Raw genomic sequence first — 19,646 nt, 5'->3', positions numbered from 1 at the left:
TTTTTCATTGATTTTCATTTTGATCCTTATTATTTCTTTCTTCTACAGATTGAGTATCCATTATCCGAAATGCTTGAGATGAGAAGTATTTTGGATTTTGAATTTTGGAATATTTTGCATATACATGGTGTGATATCTTGGGAATGGGACCCAAGTCTAAACATGAAATTCATGTATTTTCACATACACCTTATACAAATAGCCTTAAGGCAATTTCATACAATATTTTAAATAGTTTTGTGCATGAAATAAAGTTTGTATATGTTGAACCTTCAGAAAGCAAAGGTATCACTGTCTCAGCCACCCATTTGGACAATCAGTGTTTATTTTGTGTCATGATAATACCTGACTCTAAATTTGTATGCTACCAAAAGGCAATCATTTTCTTGTATTTATTCATATGTAAGTACTTAACAGTAAAATATATGACATAATGAAAAAATAATGTGTTCAGAGTAAGTAAGCAGCACAGTAACATCAACAGGATACCTGTATCAGCCGTTAAACAAAAACAAACAACGGCAGACTTTCAGTCTCCATCTATGATGCTGTGCTTTGATTAAAAGGTTACTGTATACTATATTTTATTTTTTTAGGTGAGAAGAAACATCAAAAAGCAGTTGCAGGACCAGGAAATGGGTCCCTAGGGATGAGGAGCCATTCTGCTAGATGGCTTTTCAAAAATGTTTCCTCCAGAGTCATCTGTCTCATTAACAAAGGTTTATGTCTAAGAAGTATCTCTTTGATTTTATAAAGTCACATGATTTCTTGTTCTGTTATGAATGCGCAGTCCTCTAATTCTTCAAAAAGCCTATCACACATTTTCACCCTGTTGTCTATAGGGACTTTTCTTGCAGTGTTAACAATGTCATCTTCATTGTCACTATTATCATAGTCACTGTGATTCAGAACTATTTTGGCTATTTCATCATCAGTTAATGAACGAACAACTGGGGCCTCATTAGCAATGTTAAAAACGTCTGTAATATCCAATTCTTTGAGCTTACTGATGGACTTTGAAGGTATATTTTTTACATGTATAAGGAGGTCAGAGTTCATTTTTTTCTCACTTGACAAATGGAATCCTTCAAAGTCACCACCTTGTTCATCATCATCACTGAATATAGTAGGACAGTAGTGTGCCACACATGCACAACTATGTCTTCAGTCTCTATGTTCCAAGTTTTGGCTATAGCATATATCGCATCCTTCGTGCTAAACTCCTTTTGAAAACCTTCCACATCCATGCCTCTGTTCATTGCTGCTAGCATGCTGTTCAAGAAAGTGTTTTTATATTTACTCTTCATAGATCTAAGGATACCCTTGTCACTTGTATGAATTAATGAAGTCACATTTGGGGGAAAGTACATGGCATAAATATTAGTTTTGATGAGAATTTCAGCTGTAGGATAAGCAGAACAGTTGTCAAAGAATAAAATCTTGCAGTAATCATCCAGTCCAGCTTTCCTGCAGTAAGCATGAACCACTGGTACAAAATGTTTGTGAAACCAGCCAGAAAAGATGTCCCTGGTGATCCATGCCTTTTTGTTGGCATAATAATGGATTGGCAAGAAATTCACTCCTTGAAAACAGAGAGGACACAAGCTTTTGCCTATCACAGCAAGTTTCCCCTTATGTGTGCTTGCTGCATTAGCACGTCCCAGAACAATTATTCTGTCCTTGGCAACCGTCAGTCCTGTAGGGGCTGTCTCATCATCTATAGTCAGTGTCTTTCTGGAGCAATAATGCCAAAACAATGATCTTTCATCAGCATTATAGACATGTTCTGGCTTTAGATTTTCATCAGTAATGACCTTGGCAGACTCATCAATGAATTTCTCTGCTGCTTCATGATCAGCAGATGCTTTATCACGATACATCTTTGAAAATTTAATACTGTGTCTTTTCTTAAATTTCTGCAACTAGCCTGTTGAATATTCACAGTGCCCTTGAATTTTCAGTTCATTGTGATAGATTTTTGTTTCCTGATCACCACACCATTAAGTATTATGTGTTCACTGCATCACTGACAGATTCATTCTTTCAGAACATGATTGAAATCTTCATTTTTAGCTTTATGCAGTGTTTTTCTATTTTTCATTAACTTCTGTTCATTTTTGGCATGGAATTTCTACAGTTCAGTTTCTCCAACAACTTGACTTTCTGGGCTATGGATAACCATAAATGCCTCCTCTTTTTCAAATCACTGTTACCCATAGAGGTATCTGCAGGTCTTTTTGATATTTTCAATAATATCTTTGCACCACAGAGCAGAGAATAAGCAAAACACCCACAGTAAGTAATGCAAATAGGTCTTGGCCCCATGTGAGACATCATGGGGAACCTGCTGTTGGCATGTCCAGCTTGTACATATGCCATTTTATTACCCTTTGGGTACATGCTTATATGGGGGCATATGGATTTTAATGGAAAAGATACATTGCAGTTGATGGAGGCTGGAAGGGTCTTATTTTCCCTTGGGGATGCTGAGTAAACTGTGTTCTGTTTTGACTGTGATTGTCACATGAGGTTAAGTGTGGAATTTTCCACTTATGGAAAATATGGCATTATGTCGGTACTTAAAAAGTTTTGGATTTTGGAGCATTTCGGATTTTCAAATTAGGGATACTCAGTCTGTACCTACTTCATGTTAGATTTGCTCTTCCATTTTTAGCTTCTTGAGATAAAAGCTTAGATGATTGATTTTAGATACTTCTTCCTTTCTAATTCTTTAAAGCTATAAATTTCCATCTACCCACTTATTTTGCCCTATTTCATAAGTTCTGATGTTATTTTTTGTTTCCATTAATTTCAAGATATTGTCTAATTTTTTTTTGGTGTGATTTTTTCTGTGACCTTGGGTTCTTTTGAAATGTGTTCTTTTATTTCTAAATATTTGGGGATTTCCTATATTTCTTTCTAATGTTGATTCTGATTTAATTATGTTGTAGTAAGGGAACATAATTTGTAGGATTTGAATCCTTTAAAATTTATTGAGACTTGCTTATGGCCTATCCTAAGGTCTTGAGGATGTTCCAAGTGCACTAGAAAAGAATGTATACAGTTGACCCTTAAACAGTGCAGGGGTTAGGATGCTGACCTCCTGCATAGTCAAAAATCCACATATAACTTCTGACTTACCCCAAACTGAACTCCTAATGGCCTGTTGTTGACTGGAAGCTTTGCTGATGGCAATGTCGACTAACACATATTTTGTATGTTATACATATTATATATTATATTCTTACAATAAAGTAAGCTAGAGAAAAGAAAATTAAGAAAGATTTCCTTTCTTGAGAAAATCTTAAAGAGGAGGATGAGGAGGGGTTGGTCTTGCTGTCTTAGAAGTGGCAGAGGCAGAAGAAAATCTGTGTATAAATGAACCCATGCAGTTTAAACCCATGTTGTTCAAGGGTCAACGATATTTTGGTGGTGTTGGTTGAGTCATTCTATATCAATCTATTTCTGTCATTTAGGTCAGAAGACTTGATAATGTTCAAGTCTTCTATATTCTGATTTTTTGGGGGGTTTATTGTTTTATTAATTACTAAGAGAAGGGTATTTAATTGTCTTACTGTAATTATTGAGTTCTTTGTTTCTCCTTTCATTTATATCAAGTTTTGCTTCATATAACATGCTGATTATCAATTTACTGCCCCTTTGTAACAAATTCAGTCTTCTTGCCTGTTCTGTGGAAATTGATTTGGGCTCTTAATTTTCTTCTTTCCACCTGGCACTGAAACTTTGTACATTAGAGGGCAGAGGAGAAATCACGCAAGGGAAAGGATTTTGCTTCCAGGGACTGGTTTGTTGACATGATTAGCACCAGGCTTCTGAAGCCATTGTAGCTTCTCCAGTGTCCAGGTATTGCAGTACATGGTAATCAACAGCATTTTCCCCCAGCTGTCCCCTCTTTGGATGTTTTGTAGTGAAGTGCTTCTACTGAAATACTTCCCTGTAAATAGCCTCCCTGGCACCCTAGAGGGAGAATTTCTGGCAAGTTCCAAAGGGCAGATTTACAGTAAATTCCACTGGCACAGCACTAGGCGACTTTTCTTTCAGTGAGCCAAGGTTGTACAGTCTCCAACAAGGTCTGAATCTCAGCACTGGGGAAGAGGGCTTGGGCAGAGCTTTTCTTTGGGTGTTCTGTCTGAGCCCTAGAGATAATGGTTGCTCCTCTACCTGCTATTTCTGTATTATTTTAAGATCTCTTTATCTCTTCCTAGATAATCCCTTATTACTTGACTATCCTGCTGTAGTTAACAGTTCTTTATATTAAACTTTCTCTCTGTGGTTCCTTTCTCCTGATTGGACTTAGACTGGTATATTTATTTTGAGGCTTCATCTTAATTGCTTATACATTTATAATTGTTATATTTTCCTGAATCTTAACCTTATTTATAGTAGCAAAATTTTAGTACTTTTAGGCCTCACATCTTTCCACCATATTCTTAAGAATAAGTAAGAGATCTGTGTTCCATACTGTTCATCAAGCCTTGAATTTATTTTATTCACGGTAGGAAGGGGCATATAATATGCTGTTGGTTTAGCCTATTAGCCTACACATGTTCTACCTTTGGTTTAGGTGGTGCATGTGTCAGCTTTCTAAGAACTACCCAGATCTCTGATAGAAGGGGAAAGGAGGGGAGTAGATGCTGTGGAGGCAGCCCATAAATGGTTCTGCAGTGAGCCTCCACAGTGCTGAGCCTTTAAACTTAAACACAGAGTGATAGCAGAAGTGGTAGAAACAGCCCACTTAAATAAAATATAAAGTCGAGCCCAAAGAAGTAAAACAGTTTGGCTTTATGTCAATGGAAGAAAAGAGAAGCATTTCAAGTAAGGAAAGTTACTGAACCAATGTGGAATGTTTTAGAATTTCCACCTACCTATTCTACTATTGAAATTGTGAGTCACATATATCATTTCTTACTGTCTAAAATACAACACTAATGTGTGCACTGCCTGTTTAAAATCCAAAATTCGTGAAGAATGTGTTATTTAAAAACAAATTGAACATTGTCCAAATACTCAAGGGAATCCTAGGACTCCGTTAACTCGACAGTCTGATAAATGATCGGATCCTTGAGAAACTTCAGGTCAAATGATTATAATAGTCCTTAGACTTACTAATCACCTAAAATGTCCCTTGTTTATTATTATTGGTGGTGGTGTGTTATTATTATTACTACTGCTATTATTTCAGAACTTTCCAGTTCCATCTCATACCCTATGTACACCTCTAAGGAATCTCCAGAGACTCAGTATCGCATCAGGCTCTAGGGAAATATATGTATATGATATTTTAAAAGCCATAATAGGGCAATTTTACATTCATAGAGAAGGTTTTTCTCTTTAGGGAAATGTTTTTAATCCTGGAATCTACCAGAATAAAAGTAGTTAAGATATACCCTGGGAACCATTTTTATGCAAGAAAGAGAATGAAAAAGTTTTCTACTTCATAGACTTCTCTACTGAAACTGTGAATTTCCATCCTTCCTCTCTGAAGATTCACAGATTCTTGTCTACAGATAGGTACCCATGAACACACAAATTCTCTCACTACCACAAAAGCACTGTGTGAAAAGCTTTTCCTCCAGACATACATATGGCTTGCTGCCTCACTTATTTCCAGTAACTGCTCAGATTCACCATCATAATCCAAGAGACCTTCTCTTACCAACATATATGAAATAGCACCTCACTTTTGTCAGTGTCTCAATCTCTGTCCCATTGTCTTTAGAATTGTATCTTCTGCCCCAGAGTATTTTGAGAATAAAAGGGTATGCTATTAATATTTCTGCCAAAACAAAAGGTATAAAAAAGGATACTTCTCAGGGAAAAAAGGGATGAATGGTCCTCCTGTTTTTCTTTCTAGCATTGATATGTTATTTATTTTTTATTTTCTGTCTCACTAGAATGATCATTTTATAAGAAAAGAGACTTTACCTGTTTTGTTCATTGCTGTATCTCTAGCGCATATAGTAGTACCTGACACATACTAGGTATTTGATATCCAAGGAGTTAAATAAAAATACCATAAATGCATTATATAACTGCCCCTCATTACTATTATTATGACTGCTAGAACTATCATATTGAGATAGTTTGTAGTGTGATAGTCCTTTGGTTAGAAAATGTATTTTGTATTTGAGAATTTATAATAGAATACCTGTTCTGGCCTCATTGCCTTCAACAGTTGGACAATGATAAGACATGATCTTTATTTATATTGCAGTAGATTTCTAGGTGTCCCTATTGAGTTCCCTTGCCTATAGGGAAAAGTAGCAGTTTCATTAGAGCGTCAGATTCTCAGCTTCTAGAAATTAGTGCTTATTTGGTGTCTGGGATATTTAAAAGGCTTTCAGGTGAAAATTTGAAGGCTGAGAATAAATCCTTTAAAGACTGTGAATGACAGTATCCCTGACTCAATCCTCAGAAGAGCTTGTAGGATAGGACTAAAGATTCCTATTTTAAATCCACAATGCAAATATATTCCAACCAATTTATCTTTATAATTACGGCAGGTAAATAGGCATTTAGAGGAAATAATTATGGCAGTTGTTCTTGCTGGTACAGAGGGTTAACCATAGTCTGGCACTTTCTCTTAAGGTATTTACTGTAGCTTTTTGATTTACTATATGTGAGTAGGATTTCTGGAGTATTACAGTGTATTTAATTTGTAACTCACACTAAAAGTACGTGTGAAAATGAGAATTTTTACAGAGGAAGAAGGAAAGTTATCTTTAGTTATAAGATAAAGGGCAATTGAACAGTAATATTAATTATACTATATGTTCTAGTAGATGTAGTTTACATTAACTTACTATTTGGGTTTCAGCAGCATTAGTTCTCTATAAAGCCTTTCCTTTAATAATTTAAAGACTTTCTCTCTGAAGTATTTTTTATTATGATAAAATATACATAACATAAAATTTACCATCTTAATCATTTTAAGTGCACAGTTCAGTGGTATTAAATACATTTATTAATATAATGTGCCATCACCACTATGCATCTTCATAACTCTTGTAATCTTGTAAAATTGAACCTCTATACCCATTAAACAATAACACCCCATTTCCCACTTCCCCTAGTCCCTGGCAACCACCATTGTATTTTCTGTCTGTGATTTTGACTACTCAGAGTATCTCAAATAAGTGGAATCATACTGTACTTTTATACATATATATATATGTGTGTGTGTGTGTGTGTGTGTGTGATTGATATATATATGTGTGTGTGTGTGTGTGTGTGCTGCCGAAGCAAACACATGTACTTTTTTTTTGACTGGTGCATTTCAAACAGCATGTCAAGTTCATCTATGTGTAGCATATCTCAGAATTTCCTTCCTTTTTAAGGATGAATAATATTCCATTGTATGCATACACCACATTTTGCCTGTCCCTTCATCTATCAATGGACCTTGGGTTGCTTCCACCTTTTAGCTATTGTGAGCAAAACTGCTACGAACATGGGTGTACAAATAACTGTTTGCATTCCTACTTTCAATTCATTTAAGTAGATATCCAGACATGGAATTCCTGCATCATATGGTAATTCTATTTTTAATTTTTTGAGAAATTGCCATATTATTTTCCATAGCAGGTGTACCATTTTACATTCTCATCAACTACACAAGGATTCCAATTTCTCCACATCCTTACTAACATTTGTTATTTTCTCTTTTCAGTAGAAGCTATCCTAGTGAATGTGAGATAGTATCTCATTTTAGTTTTTAAACTGCATTTTCCTAATGATTAGTGATCTTGAGCATCTTTTCATGTGCTTATTAGCCATTTGTGTATCTTCTTTGGAGAAATGTCTATTCAAGTCTTTTACCCATTTTTGAATTTTTTTATTGTTGAGTTTTATATCTATTCTATATATTTCTATATATTAATCAGTTATATATTATTTGCAAATGTTCTGCCATTTTGTTGGTTACCTTTTTACCCTGTTGATACTGCCTTGATATGCACAAAATTTTTTAATTTTCATAGAGTCCAATTTATTTTTTTCTTACTGCCCTGTGCTTCTGTTGTCCTATCCAAGAAATCATTGCAAAATCCAATGTCATGAAGCTTTGTTCTATGTTTACTTCTAGGAATTTTATAGTTGTAGGTCTTACATTTAAGACCATTTTAAGTTAATTTTTTAATATATTGTTACGTAAGGGTCTAATTTCATACTTTTGCACGTGAATATCCAGTTTTCCCAGAACCATTTGTTGAAGACTGTACTTTCCTCAAGACCTTGAATGGTCTTGGCACTCTTATCAAAAATCAAAAATCATTTGGCTATATATGCAAGGGTTTATCTCAGGGCTCTTTATTCCATTGGTCTATATGTCTATCTTTATGCTAGTATATCACTGTTTTGATTACTATAGTTCTGTAGAAAGTTTTGAAGTGTAAGTCTTCCAGCTTTGTTCTTCTTTTTCAAGGTTGTTTTGGCTATTCAGGGTCTCTTGAGTTTCCATATGAATTTTAGGGTGGGTTTTTCTATTTATGCAAAAAAACATTATTGGGATTTTGATAGGGATTGCATTGACTCTGTAGATCACTTTGGGTGGTATTAACATCTTAAGTCTTTCAATCGATGAACAGAGGATGTATTCCAAATTAATTATGTGTTCTTTAATTTCTCTCAGCAAAATTTTGTAGTTTTCAATATTCACATTTTTCATCTCCTTGGTTAAGTTTATTCCAGTGTATTTTATTCTTTTTATGCTATTCTATGGAATTCTCTTAATTTCCTTTTCAGATTGTTCATTGTTACTGCATAGAAATGCAACTGATTGTTGCAAGTTGATTGTTGTGTGTTGTATGTTGCTACTTTGCTGAATTCATTTATTAGCTCTGTTTTCTGAAATTTTTAAGGATTTTTACATGTAAGATCATATCATCTATGAACAGAGATAATTTTATTTCTTCCTTTCTAAGTTGGATGGCTTTTATTTCTTTTTCTTTCTTAAATTCTCTGGCTGGGACTTGCAGTACTATGTTGAATAAATGTGGTGAGAGTAGGCTTCTTTGTCTTGTTCCTGATCTTCTAGTAAAGCTCTCAATCTTTTACCATTGAGTGTTATGTTTGTTGTAGATTTTCATATATAACTTTTATTGTGTTAAGGTAGTTTCCTTCTGTTCCTAGTTTGATCAGTGTTTTTATCACAAAAGGGTGTTGAATTTGTCATATGCTTTTTCTGCATCAATTGAGATGATCATGTGTTTTTTTAGCTTCATTTTGTTAATGAGGTGTAATTAAATTGATTGACTTTCATATGCTGAGCCATCCTTGCATTCCAGGAATAAATCCTATTTGATTATGATATATAATCCTTTTAATATGCTGCTACATTTGGTTTGCTATTATTTTGTTGAGTGTTTTTGCATCGATGTTTGTTAGTGATAGTGGTCTATAGTTTTTTTGTAGTGTCTTTGGCTTTATTATCAGAGTAATGTTTTTTTCATAGACTAAGTTACAAAGTGTTTTCTCCTCTTTAATTTTGTGGAAAAGTTTGAGAAGGATTGGTATGGTTCTTTTAAATGCTTGGTGGAATTCACTTGTGAAGCTGTCAGTTCCAGGAGTTTTTGTTGTTGTTGTTGTTGTTGGGAGATTTTCAATTACTGATTTTATCTTTTTACTAATTATAAATGTATTCAGATTTTCTGTTTCTTCATGGTTTAGTCTTGATAAGATTTGCTTTTGAGGCCGGGCGCGGTGGCTCATGCCTGTAATCCTAGCACTCTGGGAGGCCGAGGCGGATGGATCGCTCTGAGGTCAGGAGTTCGAGACCAGCCTGAGCAAGAGCGAGACCCCGTCTCTACTAAAAATAGAAAGACATTATATGGACAACTAAAAATCTATATAGAAAAAATTAGCCGGGCATAGTGGCGCATGCCTGTAGTCCCAGCTACTCGGGAGGCTGAGGCAGTAGAATCGCTTAAGCCGAGGAGTCTGAGGTTGCTGTGAGCTAAGCTGACGCCATGGCACTCACTCTAGCCTGGGCAACAAAGTGAGACTCTGTCTCAACAACAACAAAAAAAAAAAAAAAAAAAAAAAAAAAGATTTGCTTTTGTAGGAATTTGTCCAATTTCATGTAGGACATTCTGTTTGTTAGTGTGCTTATGGTGGTTCATGTACTCTCCTATAATCCTCTTTAGTTCTGTAGAATCAATAATAATGTCCCTATTTTCATTTCTGAAACTGTTTGCCAATTTTGTTGATCTTTCTTCCTATCTTCCTTTAAGCATTGTTCTTTTGAGCATCTCTAAGAAAGTTGTTTTAAAGTCTTTGTCTAGTTTATCTTGCAGAATGTCTTTTCTAGGAACAGTTTCTGTTGATTTATTCATTCCCTTTGGGGCATAGTTTTCTATTGCTTTATGTGCCTTATGATTTTTTGTTGAAAACTGGACATTTGAACAGTCCAGTTCAATATGGTATAATAATAATAATAATAATAACATGGGGTAACTGTTGAAACCAAATTCTCTCTTTTCCCTGGATTTTGCTGTTTTTTGTTATTGTTTTTGGCTTTTGTTTTTGTTTTTGTTTTGATTGTTATAGGCTGTCCTGTGTGTTGAAGATTAGCCTGAGGTATAAACTTAAAAGTCCTTTTAAGGTATTTTTCTGAGCCTTTCCCTGGGCATGTGGGGTTATCGTATATTTTTCTCTACATATGCAGTTGTTTTTCAATGTTCTATTCTTTAAGGCTCCGAAATGGTGAAAAAGAAAAAAAAAATGAAGGGGAAACAAAGGGTCCTGGCCCTTTAAATTCCCTGGAAATCACTTCAGCCTGAGTGGCAGGGGCTGGTGATAATGGGATGAGGTGCAAGGACAAGGGCCACAAGCCTCTTTCTGCACCTCTGTGAGCAGAAGCAGAAATCAGAGGCTCTGGGATCAGAGCACAGGTCTTTGATACTTGGAGGACTGGGTCCTTTTCTGCCCACCCTGGTAAGCTGCATGCAGGTTGCTCTTAGAAAGGATGCACCTCTGCCTACCATGGGTTGGGGGTTGAGGGATGGGTAGCTGCCACTGTGCCAAGAGCTGAAAGTGACTGCAGTTTATATTAATAGTTCAAGTCTTCCCATGGAAGTTACAAGCCTTCAATAGACTCCAGTGTTCCAAAATAATTACATCAAACAGATCTGCCAGCGTGATTGTTGTCTAGGTAGAGACAGATTCCTGGTGCTTCCTATTCTGCTGTTTTCCCAGGATCATACTTCTTTGAAGTACTTTTGCCAAAATATGTATGTTTTTAAATATAAAGGAGTAGAAAATTGCTTACAGAAACTAGGAAATAGTTTTTCTCGGTAAAAGTTAATCTTCATTATTTTTTTTTTTTAATTTTAGAGAGAAATTTCCTCCCTTTCCCTCTTTTAATCTGTGTTTTAATGATAAAATATAAGCTAAACAAACTCAGGCAATTAGTTTTCAGGCCAGTTATAGCTGAGGAGTTTCATTATCAATGCAACCTGTACTGTTTAGTTAGTTCATTACTTCACTTTGTGTGACAGTTATTCATTTTGCCGATGCTAGATTCAGAAGGTATATATATTACAGTATATCAACACAAATCTTAAATTTGTTTTCTATTTAAACACTTTTTTAAAAACTTCATGTTCCTTCTGAGACCATTGATACTTTAAGTTTACCTTTAGCAAACTCATTGGAAATGAGTTATATTTGGAAATGTATTTTAATAGCTACCTTTTTTTGTTTCATTGTACATTCTCACCAATAATAACTTGGTGATATTGAATACCCATCTAATATTGTGATGAATATTTTATTGGCTATGTTCTGCTTATGTGTTTGGCTCATTCCAGAATGATTCTGGCTGGTGTGGTACACTACTGTTTTACTCAGGTTGCTTATAAAAAGGCTATTTCCTTCCTTGGCTTTATTCTTAGCCTTTTACTTTTCTTTATGAAATTATTTTCTGCATTAACTTAATTATTTTGTTGGAATTGCTCTCAGACCATTTTATATATACACACACATATATACATATGTATACATATATACATATACAGTCGACCTTTGAATAGCATGGGTTTGAACTGCGTGGGTCCACTTATATGTGGATTTTCTTCTGCCTCTGCCATCCCTGAGATAGCAAGACCAACCCCTCCACTCCCTCCTCAGCCTGCTCAACATGAAGGCAATGAAGGTGGAGACCTTTATGATGATCCACTTCCACTTAATGAATAGTAAATATATTTTTTCTTTCTTACAATTTTGTTAATAACATTTCCTTTTCTCTAGCTTACTTTATTATAAGAATACAGTTTATGATACATATACGAAATATGTATTAATAGGCTATGTTATCAGTGAGGCTTCTTATTAATAGCAGGTCATTAGTAGTTAAATTTGGGGAGAGTCAAAAATTATATGCAGATTTTCAACTGGGGGTTCCCCAGCCGCCTGGTTGTTCAGGGGTCAACTGTTTTAACTTTGGTTTTACTTATATCAGAATTATATTGTTATTTTTATTCAGTCATAAAATTAGGTTATTGTTCTTTAAATCAGTTATATATAGTCTATAGGCTTATTACAGAAAGCAGAAGTCCTGTAACATCCCTATCCCCCATCATTTCCTACTCCGCTAGAGACTAATTTTCATTTTTTATCAATTGTTTTTCTTTGTATTTACCTTCTTATCTATAACACGTTTTATTGAATTTGTAATATTTTGATTTTTTAGTTTTAGACATTCTACTTTGCATTGTGGAAACTGATGGTTCAAATTCTTTTCACACCTTCTCTACTTGCCTTCAAAACATATGCATGTCCATTTTGTGTCTTTCAATCCTCCAAATATAGGTATATCACAATTTTGGTTTGTATTGTTATAACTATGTAAAAAGTATTTGTAGCTGAGCCATGTGGTGTATATATCACATATATAATAACTATGGTTATTTTTCTTAAACGACTTTTCTTAAAAGACTTAAAAGACTATTATATCACATATATAATAATTATGGTTATTTTTCTTAAAAGACTTTTGCTTGAACTAGTAATTGTTTTCTTTCCTTTATGTAGTTTTATAGTTTATTTTTGTTTTTGCTTAGCTTAACCCAAGTCTTTCCTTGGTTGTTTAAATCATTTTTTCAAAGTTTAATGTTACAAATCACTTTGTTTTTTCTGCCTAAGTGCCTAAAATGTTTTTTACTTATTTTTAAAGCAATGATAATTTTACTAGACTATGTCCTGAAGTTGTTTTTTATGGCTTGGTATTCTAGGTACAATGTGCTCTCTTTCATTTGTAGTTTCTAATCTTTTTTCACATTTCAGCAAAGTCTCCTGAACTGTGGTATTTAAAATTTATTTTCTTCCTTTGCCTTAGTTTTCTTTATCAGAAACTACTATTATAGTATTTTGTATCTTTTTTGCCTGTTTAGTATTTGTTACTATATCTCCATTTTAAAATCTTTTTTTGGTTCGTTTATTTTGTTTAAAAAAATTCTCATTTTTTATTCTTCTGTTCCTTTAAGGCATTATCTATTCTGTTATTTACTTGTTTGTTTTTTTAAATTTACATTTATTTCTGAAATGACTTTCTTTATTTGTACTTCTTTCTTGATTTATACCATCTCACTTCTGTGTTTTTCTAATTTTGATTTATGTAGTTCTTCAGTATCTTGTATTACTTTCTTAATTTTTCGATAAATTATGATTTTGTTTTATTTTGCTAGCATGTTTTTGGCTGCTATCATTATAGAGTTTTTTAAAATCTTTTGCTTATTATTATTTTTTTGTAAATAAGAACTTAGTGTGAGATTTGACCTTAATCCTTTTCTTTGCTCATTTTTAAAATTGAATTTAAAATTAATTCAGTTTTTTCCTGATCTTTTAGAAGAAAGAGTTATTCAGGATAACTTTTTAACTTCAAAGAGCTCCTTTGTGTACTGTTCAAAGTGTGGTGGCTTGCTTTCTGGGATTTTCTGCCTCTGTTCCATTTCACTTTTATTTGTCTATTTTTTTTCCTGGAGTTTTTATTTTTTATTTTTTTTGTCCTGCTTAATTTTTATTCTATTCCTTATAGTTCCACCTAGTCTCCTGGGCTCGATTCTGCATAGGAACCCATCTTCACACTTCATTGTAAATCTTTTGAACTCACTGCTATTGGAATGAGCAAGCCCCTTCTTCCTACTTTCAGCTAATTTTTTGTCGAATCAATCTACTGTGCTTCCTAGTGTTTGCATGTTGGCTATGTAGGGATTCTCTTCCTCGGTCCTTTACATCCTCCCTTACTTCCTTCTGCTTGTGAACTGCCCATCTTTTGCCCATTTTTCTATTTGGGTTGTTTGTTCCTTTCTTGATAATTTGTAGGAATTCCTTACATTTTCTAGTTATAAGCCCTCTGTCAGTTATATGTTGCAAGTATCTTTTACCACTCTGTGGCTTGTATTTTTAATCTACTAGTCATTCTTATTTTGATGAACAAGTTATTTTTAATATGATCTGACTTACTAATGTAGTTTTATTAATCTTTTCCTTTGTGCTTAGTGCTTGTATTGTCATTCTTAAGAAATCTTTGTCTACCCCAAGTTATGAAGATACTCTAGATAATCTTCAAGAAGCATCATGCCTTTTTCTTTTACATTTTGATTTACAGTCCACCTGCATTTTATTTGTATGTATGGTATGAAATAGGGATAAAATTTCTGTTTTATTCATATGTATATCTAACTAAGCAATACCATTTGTGAAAAAGACTTATTCTCATTGCTTTGTAGTGTTTACTTTGTCATAAATTAAGTGCCTACCTGCATGTGGATTTTTTTCTAGATTATGTTTTGTTTCATGGGTCTATTTGTCCCTCCTTACATAAATACTATGTTTTCTTAATTACTGTAGCTTAACTTTTGCTATCTAGTAGTTTAAGTCCGTACAGGTTTATTCTTTTTGCAGATTGCCTTAGCTATTCTTTGCACAATAAAGTGTCTCAAGTGTACTAATCTTAATCTTACAAGTACACTTCAGTGACTATTGACATTTGTGTAGAACCGTGTAGCCACCACTCATCTAAATATAAAACATTTCCAGCATCCATGATGGTTCCTTTGTGCCCTGACCAGGCAATACCTCCCCCCAAGATAATTACCATTCTGACTTTTATCAGCATTGATTAAATTTGTCTATTCTTGGACTTCATGTAAGTTAAATCACATAATATGTATTTCTTTGAATTTTTTTTACTAAACGTAATGTCTGTGAGTCATCTATGTTGTTGTGTCTTTTTATTGCTCGTTAGTATTCCATTGTATGACTATACTATAATTCACTTTTCTATTAAGAAGGATTGTTTTTAATTTTGGATTATTATGAATAAAACTATTGTGAATATTTTTACAAATATCTTTGGGTAAACATAGATACTCAGTTCTCCCATCCAAGTAGTAACCAGGCCTGACCCTGCTTGGCTTCGGATGTGAGCCGAGGTCAGACGTGTTCAGGGTGGTATGGTCATAGACTCAGTTGTCTTGGTATATTCTTAGGAGTAGAATTTCTGGATCATAGGGTAGATGTATACCTGGTTTTAGTTGATACTGATGAACAGTTTCCCCAAAAAATTGTACCAGTCTTAGTTAATTTTGAGTATTCCACATCGTATGTGAAAAATTATAGAAATAATTAGAGGGATAGCATTTTGCTATGTTTCTCCCCTTTATGTTTGCTTTTTATTTGTCTTCTGCAGGCTGCTGATAGGACTAGCAATCCTTGATCATGTCAATCTAATGTGAGAGATTGAGATGATTTGAAGCTGGGTTTTACTTTTTGTAAGGACCAGGTTCTTCTCAGTTCATCCTTACTGCTATGATAATGTCTTTTGGGGGCCCTATCCAAAGTAAGGGGACTTTATAAAGGCTTTCCCTTCTTGGTAGACCATGCAGTTGTATTTTGCTTAAAAGTCTATGAGACCATAAAAATATCAGCAAAGCTAAGTTCGTTCATTTGCCTTTTCTGGAATTAGCCAATGCTCTTAGGGAGAAAGCAGCTCCAGTGTCTGGCTCATCACCCTGGCTTTTCCTTCTTCTCCCAGATCTTAGCTCTGTAATTCATTACTTCCTTGTTAGCTTCTTTGTGCATACAATCAGATTTGAAAAAAATAATTTGTCCAGATTTTCTTACTCTTTTCATTAGAATGGTTGATCTGCATTGTGTATATTGCCATTATAAAAGCAGAAATCTGTTCCCCATTAATATATTTTTGCCCTCATCCTTTCTCTCTTTACTCTCCCATCCTCCTTTACCCCCATTATATCTGTTTCATTATTCTAAATTTCTATTAGTGGGCTGATAATGCACAGTTAATCATTATGGCTTTCTAAGATCCATATACATATTACATACATATTTGTATAGAATACACATAAAAATATGTGTTAATTGACCATTTATGTTATTGGTAAGACTTCCCATCAATAGTAGTCTATTAATAGTTAAGTGTTTGGGGAGACCAAAGTTATATGTGATTTTTCACTGTGCCAGGGGTTGGCGCCCCAACCCCTGCGTTGTTCAAGGGTCAACTGTACCTAGGTGTATGCACTGCATAATTTATATTTGGGAAAATATACATAGTATACTAAGATATAAACATATATGTAGTCTACTCAATGATTACTTTGGTTTTTAGATACTCCTGTGGTAGAATAACTAATTTTTGTTTGTTACTAATTTGTTTATTTAAGGAAATTTTTCTTTAAATTTTCAGATGATACAGCAGTGTTCGAGTTGATACAACTAGTTCCACCAGGTACTGTACTATATATTGATAAGGTAATTGACATGGGAACTCATTTCAATGAAGTGTTTTTAAAAACAATCTCATCTTTTACTCCTCTTCCCAAATTTAGAATAATGTTGAGTTTCTGCCATTAGTCTGCTATGTGTAAAATGTCAAAATAATATATACAAAAGATTGGCATAAATAGCACTTGAACACATTGTTCTAAAATTGAATAATTGTAATAACTGAAAGTGGAAAATAACCTGTTATCATTCTAGGATGTTTTTTGACAGTCATAGAAATTCACTTTTAAGTTTTTGTGATTTTTCTAAAACTGTATACTTTTTATTGATAATTAATTATCTTTGATTTTGCATGTTGACTATTATAAAACCTTATTTAGTAAACATCACAGATTGTGGAGAAGGTAGAGTTGAAATATAGAGGCTAGTTTTATTTCTGATATTGATTTCTGTGATTATAGAAGATATCTGTCTTAAATTTTTATTTTATGTGAAAAATGGAAGCTATATTTTATTAAATGCTAGTAATCTGAAAATTCTAAATATTACTTGTATACCTAATTCAGATAGCCACAAATTCTAGAAAATGTCTCAATTATTTTCAACATTTAATCTAATATCTTATAAAGGTAGGTAGATAAAAATGGGAGATAGAAAAAAGTTGTGGAGATGGTAATTGATGTGTAACTGTCATCCCAACTTCATATTTTTAAGGAACTCTTTTTTTCTAGAAACTCATAGGTTCTCACTGAGTTTACATGAATATCCCATTTTCCAAAAGAGGGAGGAGGGAATTACTAATATATAGTACATTTCTGAAAAAGGAAATGTGTTAATCCATTTCACATATCTTTATTTTAATTTTCCTTTCCTAGAAAATAAACGTGACCTGAAGCAGATATTTTAATAAGGCATCAGGCAATAAATATTTCATATTTGATGATTTTGTTTCTAAAGGGAATATTTTGTCATAATTTGAATCATAGGATATCTTTCTTGTAGTGGGTGAAACCCTGTCTACATATGATGAAAATACACGAGATTTCATGTTCCCGGGTCCAAACCAAATTTCTGGACACCATGATTCAAACCGCCAAGTTACCATGAGGAGGATTTCTGGCCTTCGAGTAAGTGTTTCCTATTTTCTGAATCAATTTTTGGTGAAGGATCATTGTCAGAAATCACCACATAGCTTTCAAACACCTTAAATGTGAAGAACTAATTCAAAGTTTAATTTGGTTTGAAACTTATTTGTTTTGTAAAATTATGTTATTTTACATACTGAAATGTAAATGAAAATAATTTAACAAAACCCATGCATGGGCTGGGCGTGGTGACTCACGCCTTGTAATCTTAGCACTTGGGAGGCCGAGGCGGACGGATTATTTGAGCTCAGGAGTTCGAGACCAGCCTGAGCAAGAGCAAGACCCCATCTCTATTTTAAAAACAAAAACAAACAAAAAAAAAACCCATGTATGTACCGTCCAAAATTAAAAAGTGTTATTTTGCCTTATATTCTTCAAATCTCTCTCTTCCCCTTCTTTCTGCCCCTCACCCAATTCCCATCTCCTCTCTCTCTCTATTTCTTCTGTTTTTCTCTCTAAGGAATGATAACAAACATTTGAAAAGATACTCAATCTCATTAACATTTAAGGAAATCCAAATTAAAATAGCCATATGATTCCATTTTTATAGCTATAAGATTGGCAAAATTTATTTACTGACACTATCAAAAGTGTAAAAAATCAGAAACTCTCAAATGCTGCTATGCCCTATAGATCGGAACAATCACAATTCAGAAATATCTAGTAAAGGCAAAGATTCTCATGGCATATGACCTTCTAGGTATGTATCTTAGAGATGTATTGTCTTTGGTATACTAATAGCCTTCTTAAGAATATTCATTTGTAGTATTGTTCGGAATAGGGAAAAATGGAAATTGAAATTTCCATTAGTAGGAGTTTGGATCGATTAATTGTAAAATGTTCATGGAATAGAAATATATATTCATATACCTAAAACTAAAAGCTGCATTAAATGACAGCTCCACCTTTTCCTACAACTTCCTTTAATTTCTGTTGGATGATTTAAAAATATTTTTATCCCTGAAAGTAAGTCTTCCATGCAGAGAAACTGTGAGAAGCCCATGTTGTTTCAAAGGAGGAAAAGCAAAAATTGGCTAGCTTAAAATTATGTGGACAAACTTTTTTTTTACTAATTTTATGAAATATTAGAATAATCAGATTAATGACAGTGGGTTGATTGATACATGAACAAATATAATGAATTAAGTAATTTCTCCTGTAGCTCTAGTTTTATGATATGCTCAATCCAAAGAAATAGCAATTTTACCTTATTGAACATATAAAAGTTGACTACCAAGTCTGTGAAAAGATGCCTCCTTTGGGATATATTCATTGTCCATTAGCCAGCTTCTGTACTACAAAAGTCTTCAGAGTATTTAAAAAATAGTGTGGAAACATGCAATGAAAAAAAATCATATTTTAAAATTATGGTTTCTTTAATTTAAAATGCTTCTTTATACCAAGATGGAATATAAACTCAAGAGTATGGACCATTAACAGGGACTTATCTTTCATCATTTTAATTTGAGTTACTTTTGCATATATTTGGAAGATATCAGATTATTAAGGCAAAAAATATATAAAAATTAGTACTTCTAAGAATGGCAGTGTGAAGAGGTTGGCAGTTATTTCTTCCATACAAAATGAGTGTAAAACTGGACAAAATTGTCACAAATAACAACTTCAGCGCACTGGAAACTGATAAGTAAGACAAGACAAATGAAGAGGTTTTTGTGCTTGAAAAACAGCTAAAGCTTTGAGCAGAAATGACAGGAGTATGTGGCCTTCTTGCCTGGG

General features: G+C 33.7%; 1 protein-coding gene across 1 annotated transcript in view; it reads left to right on the top strand.

The window, feature by feature from the left end:
• SPATA6 (spermatogenesis associated 6) overlaps positions 1 to 19,646 on the top strand; it is a 111,094-nt gene that overhangs the window by 22,619 nt on the left and 68,829 nt on the right. The window contains exons 4-5 of the mRNA XM_069479173.1: positions 16,727 to 16,768; positions 17,767 to 17,891. Of these exons, the coding sequence (XP_069335274.1) occupies positions 16,727 to 16,768; positions 17,767 to 17,891 (167 nt within the window). The remainder of the gene's footprint in view (positions 1 to 16,726; positions 16,769 to 17,766; positions 17,892 to 19,646) is intronic.

The sequence above is a fragment of the Eulemur rufifrons genome, chromosome 8 (genome assembly GCF_041146395.1).
Source record: "Eulemur rufifrons isolate Redbay chromosome 8, OSU_ERuf_1, whole genome shotgun sequence".
Classification (NCBI taxonomy): domain Eukaryota; kingdom Metazoa; phylum Chordata; class Mammalia; order Primates; family Lemuridae; genus Eulemur; species Eulemur rufifrons.
The sequence above is the reverse complement of the archived record's forward strand: the minus strand, read 5'-3'. Positions and strand labels throughout refer to the sequence as shown.